The 5,391-nt window shown below is 37.3% G+C and overlaps 3 protein-coding genes across 3 annotated transcripts in view; 1 reads left to right on the top strand and 2 right to left on the bottom strand.

Moving 5' to 3' along the window:
* Positions 1–259: 259 nt before the first annotated feature.
* Positions 260–1,900, bottom strand: LOC103519330 (phosphatidate cytidylyltransferase, mitochondrial). Its single transcript, XM_008484418.3, has one exon. The coding sequence runs from the start codon at positions 1,445–1,447 to the stop codon at positions 416–418; it is 1,032 nt and encodes a 343-aa protein (XP_008482640.1). The 5' UTR covers positions 1,448–1,900; the 3' UTR covers positions 260–415.
* Positions 1,901–3,266: 1,366 nt separating this feature from the next.
* LOC103519333 (transcription termination factor 3, mitochondrial-like) lies at positions 3,267–4,032 on the bottom strand. Its single transcript, XM_008484421.2, has 2 exons — positions 3,984–4,032; positions 3,267–3,776 (listed from the first exon to the last, which is right to left on the bottom strand). Exons 1-2 carry the CDS (start codon positions 4,030–4,032, stop codon positions 3,499–3,501), a joined length of 327 nt encoding a protein of 108 aa, XP_008482643.1. The 3' UTR covers positions 3,267–3,498.
* Positions 4,033–4,728: 696 nt separating this feature from the next.
* LOC103519331 (Golgi pH regulator-like) overlaps positions 4,729–5,391 on the top strand; it is a 6,903-nt gene continuing 6,240 nt past the window's right edge. The window contains exon 1 of the mRNA XM_026830872.1: positions 4,729–4,974. Coding sequence (XP_026686673.1) covers positions 4,760–4,974 — 215 coding nt within the window. The 5' untranslated portion in view covers positions 4,729–4,759. The remainder of the gene's footprint in view (positions 4,975–5,391) is intronic.

Raw genomic sequence — 5,391 nt, 5'->3', positions numbered from 1 at the left:
AAATATTTTTTTTTTTAAGAGGTTTGACAGAGGGAACTGTAACTGCTATGGTCTTATCGTCCCGAAATCGAAGAGAGAAGGAAGACAAGATAAGGAAAAAGCCAGCCGTTCCGAGAACAAACATTATCCCATCAGGACAAAACCCGCGGCCTAGCGCTTACAAGGCAGATGCACTACAAACTAAGCTAACTAGGCTGGCTGTTTCTAGAAATAACTGCTATGTTGAAAATGAGTACCTGAGAATTAGGCTTTTAATAAAGGGTTTGGAACAAGCCACAGACCAAGAAACCTTATTGCCCAGAAGACAATGTACCTAGCCTCTCAGAAGTATGTTGTGAACTTCATGCAATACAGATAACTTGGGGAATTCATCTGAAGAGAAAGTTTGAAGTCTGCTTCATACAGAGGCTTCCACTTATTTTCCCATCATTTTCTGTACTTTGTTGTAACTGTATACAACAGACTTGAAAAGTCCAGCTGTAGCTATACCCTTGATACTCTGACGGATACTACTGCTTGCCACAATTTGACGTAGAGCATTCTCCACAATAATGTTAACATCTGGGTCATGGGCGACAGCACCAAGCACATCCTCTGTATCCTGGTTGGTACGATACTGATGGTTCCAATACTGTACTATTCGACATTGAGGTTCATACGGCAGCTTATTCAGATGATGTTGTCTAGCTAAAGGAGACATATCTTGGCTCCCATTTTTGTTTGTAATGCAATCTTTGGGGAGGTAGCAATAACTTTGGAGTGAATTGACTATGGGACTGTAGAGTAATCTAAACTGTTCAAGTTGACCCTGCACAATGTTGTCTATTTTATTCTTATTTTCACCAAAAGTCATACGGAAATCTCCAGAGTATGATAGATTTGTAATAGTACTTAGTAGATCATATTCAGAGAAATGTTCAGGTAGCAATAGTAAAGCTGCATGTACAGCACTTGTTAAATTCAAATGTATAGCAGCAGATAGCTCATAATTTGTTAACTTGTGAAATGTAAATACAGGCTTATGAAGTCTACCGGCAACATACAGATGCTGCCAATCTAACAAGTCCGAGAGAAAATGTTGCCGATTAATGATCCCATATTTGAGGGTTACATTTAAATCATCCATGGGAATGTGTGTGTTGAAATACATCTTGGATCCATAGTTCTCTTGGACTTTTTTCAATACACCAGGTCCAAAATATTTCAAAAATGAATAATGATTATTGTTTCTGATAAGATTTTCACTGTGAAACTTTTCTGAATCATTCACAACAAGTATTATGTCTACCATGGACTTTATTGAACTTTTATTGGCTTGTTGAAACACTCCACTGCCATATCCAAATGCATGAACTACATATTCGGTAGGAAATTGATTCAATATTATTTGGAAAAAATCATGTTTTGTCAATGCTTTGGATGTCACATTACTCAGATTTGATACCATTATTTTAAATTAGATTAATAATTAATCACCAAATAGATCTCTTCATAGCATCTTGACAAGAGTGTTTTGTGATGGTGTTCACAATGAATACTTGGTGCGACACAATATTTTCTACTTTATTTTTATGTTGACACTGAACTCTCCTTGCATTGAAAAGTTATGCAAGTTAGGTGGTTTCAGTTATCACAAGCAAGAATGACTAATCAGTCAGATCTCAAATTGATAATAAATATTTTGTTATCTACTTTTACAATGCTGGTGAGATTGTATGAATCAGAGATAAGCACATGAACAACAGAGAAATTTTTAAAGATCTGTATGTATAATCTACAATACTTAGCTGGATCAAGTAGTAAAATATAAGGAGAAAATGACTTTTTTATCCTTTAATCCTTTTCAGAACTGGGAAGAAAATCCTCCTTCCACCAAAGACTTTTTGAACTCTTATCACTTTTCAAAAATTCCCGCTTCTCGCTAATCAATAATCTGGAATGTTTTGAGCCGACTCGAACAAAGCCGCGTTTACATCGGGGTTAGGTGGTAGAAAACGCCTCCGGCGTTAACCTCGCCTAGTGGTTACCTTCCACTCAAGAGTCTATTATTATTATTATTATTATTCTTCATCCTGATACAAACAGGTCCTGCAAAAAAATACATCCAAGTACCTAGTCAAGCCTCAACTATCGATAGCGTTCGATAGTCAAAACTATCGATAGTTATCGATAGTGCTATCGATAGTTCTCCTCCTCTACCAAGTACCTACCTATATTAAACTTCGTTTAAGGATTAGCTTTTTTAATGTTGAAAATGTACAATGCGATACTTACATCTTGCTTAGCTCCTTTGTTTTGTCTTAGATTTCCCAGTGATAGTCTAGGCAAGTTTCTCAAAATCTTCAATGCATCATCCCCAAGTTTGTTGACAAATGACATTTTGCTATCAGGATGTAGGTACTTCAAATACTATTGCTATACTTGTGTGGGGACTGAAAAATAAAAGTAATTCACTAATCAGTACACTGTGTACTATAAGAAAAGAAAACGAATAGAAAATAGAGGAAAAACAAGAAACGCCTGAAAAAATTTTGGATGATCCTTTACAAGATTTTCCTTTTCCTCTACTTTTCTTTTCAAAATTGATAACTTTTGAATAGTCCCGCTCAAAAAAATATATTTCTAGCACAGCCCACTAGCCAATCACAGACCATCTTCATAGAATCTACCATGAAGAGGTTTGGTATACCGAAAACGAAGAGAGGCAGGACAAGAGAAAGACAGCCGTTCTAAGAACGAACCTCATCTATTTGGGACAAAGTTCGCCCCCAGCGGAAATCGAACCCGCGACCTAGAGCTTACAAGACAGATGCGCTAAGAGTTGTCTATTTAGTTTCAACATTCATAAACTAAAAAATGAGAACAAAAATAAAATCCTTGTGATTCTCGTATTGTTTTCAGTACATGAAGTATTTATTTTATAAAAATATAAAATGCCCTTATTTTAACCAAACTGGATTAAGTTTAGTTAGCTTAAGCTGAAAATTCAAAATTTGGTTGTATGGACCAAAAATCTGGTTAGTCTTGGTTGATTAGAACCCAAGCTTTTTCCCATTTGATTAGGTTGTCATATCGTGTCTTGAATAAATTTTGACATCACACAGATCGAAATGCTCTTATTTTAACCAAACTGGATTAAGTTTAGTTAGCTTAAGCTGAAAATTCAAAATTTGGTTGTATGGACCAAAAATCTGGTCAGTCTTGGTTGAATTAGAACCCAAGCTATTTCCCATTTGATTAGGTTGTCATATCGTGTCTTGAATAAATTTTGACATCACACAGATCACATTTAAAAAAGCGCTCATACATCTCCGATATCCGTATAGCGCGCGGCGGTATATTGGGACATTTGTACAAACAGATTTACTACAGCTCTGCCGCGAGAGTATTCGTGGCATATTTGTTGAGTTCAATTTTAAATGTCAACAAATAAACTGACTCTCCACAGCGAGCGGCGCACATTTGTGTAACTTGAGAGTTCATTCTCGGGCACTAGAATTACAGAGATTTCAAGAACAGGTTATACGTCTCCGGAGTTGTCTTAGCAACATTTGCACAGAACTCCGCGTCTGTTCCACTCACCAGACTTTTCATACTGACATAATTCTCCTTGCATGGATCATACTGATCTCTACCAAGAGACTTGAGATATGAGTGTCGATTCTCAATGCGAAATCGACGTGAAGTGAGAATGTTGGGAAACTCTAAGATTCGCTCATGAGGAACTTTCATATCGCTATGAACATAGTTGAATGTTTTCACCAACTCGGTCGCATCTGAAATGAAAATGTATGTGTTAAAGAGAGAACTAAAACATATCGTCTAATGACGCCTCTAATCGAAGACAGGAGGACAAGTTAAAAGAAAGCCAGCCGTTCCGAAAACGAACCTCATCTTTTAGGTCTTTAATATAAAGGATAAATGGACCCTCTATAAAATTATTTTAAAAAAGTTTGCCCCCGGGCGGAAATCGAACCCATGACCTAGACTGAGGAATATAGCCTGTAGAGCTGTGGATGTGGACCTAGTCATTTAGTTTGTCCCCCAGAAATCACTGGATGTTCTTGATTAAAATGATCTATTGGTAATTCAGGATTGATTCATAGAATCTACCATGAAGAGGTTTGGTATACCGAAAACGAAGAGAGGCAGGACAAGAGAAAGACAGCCGTTCTAAGAACGAACCTTATCTATTTGGTACAAAGTTCGCCCCCAGCGGAAATCGAACCCGCGACCTAGAGCTTACAAGGCAGATGCGCTAAGAGTTGTCTATTTAGTTTTAACATTCATAAACTAAAAAATGAGAACAAAAATAAAATCCTTGTGATTCTCGTATTATTTTCACTAGGTACATGAAGTTTTTATTTTAAATTTATTTTATAAAAATATAAAATGCTGGATCATAAGAGTATAAGATCTGTCTGTCAGCTATGCCTAACCAACCAATCCATTCCCAAAGGATTCACTCTGTGTGGAAAAAATAAGCAGAGGTCCTCACAAGGTGATGGTTGACCAATGACTATGGTTCAAGACAAGCCAGTTAAAGATGGCTAAAGGTCGTCACCCTGGTGTATGGCAGATTGAGAAGAAGAAAAAAGATGTCTTTTGTTTGTTTGTTACGTTTAAAGAGCTATTTAATTACTTGATTTTTAGCTCAATTGTTTTTTGTTTATTCTGCTAAAATCATTTAGCTGCAGCCAGAGCTGCTACAACAACCATCTTATAAAATTAAAACACCTTTGTTCCAGTTCCTAACAACATGATTCGCCCGATGGCTGTGACTATATGGCTGACGTACATCTATTTGTTTTGGAAGCTAGGTGACCCATTCCCCATACTGAGTGCCAAGCAGGGGTTCCTCTCCATTGAGCAGGGTATTAGTAGAATAGGAGTTATAGGGGTAACCGTGATGGCACTGCTGTCTGGCTTTGGTGCTGTCAACTATCCGTACACCTCCATGTTTTATTTTATAAGGTGAGTTCAATCTCTTGAGATATAAGTAAGGTGAACTTTTTTTTTATAGGTTTGATAGAGGGAACTGTAACTACCAAGGTCTTATCGTCCCGAAATCGAAGAGAGAAGGAAGACAAGATAAGGAAAAAGCCAGCCGTTCCGAGAACGAACCTTATCCGTTCAGGATAAAATCCGCCCAGGGCGGGAATCGAACCCGCGGCCTAGCGCTTACAAGGCAGACGCACTACCAACTAAGCTAACTAGGCTGGCTAAAACCTTTTTATTCATCAATACAATGGGAAAAATCGGAATGTCAATATGTAATCTATTCGAATGAATAATATTGAGAGTTTTTTAACTCGTCCATTTTGCATTTAACTTCTCTGCCTCTTCGTTTGTTTGTTTGTTAGTTTGTTTAGAATCGATCGATCGATCGAT

Source organism: Diaphorina citri, unplaced genomic scaffold (genome assembly GCF_000475195.1).
Source record: "Diaphorina citri unplaced genomic scaffold, Diaci psyllid genome assembly version 1.1 scaffold2672, whole genome shotgun sequence".
Lineage (NCBI taxonomy): Eukaryota > Metazoa > Arthropoda > Insecta > Hemiptera > Psyllidae > Diaphorina > Diaphorina citri.
Note: the sequence above shows the minus strand (reverse complement) of the source record. Positions and strands in the feature narration are given on the sequence as shown.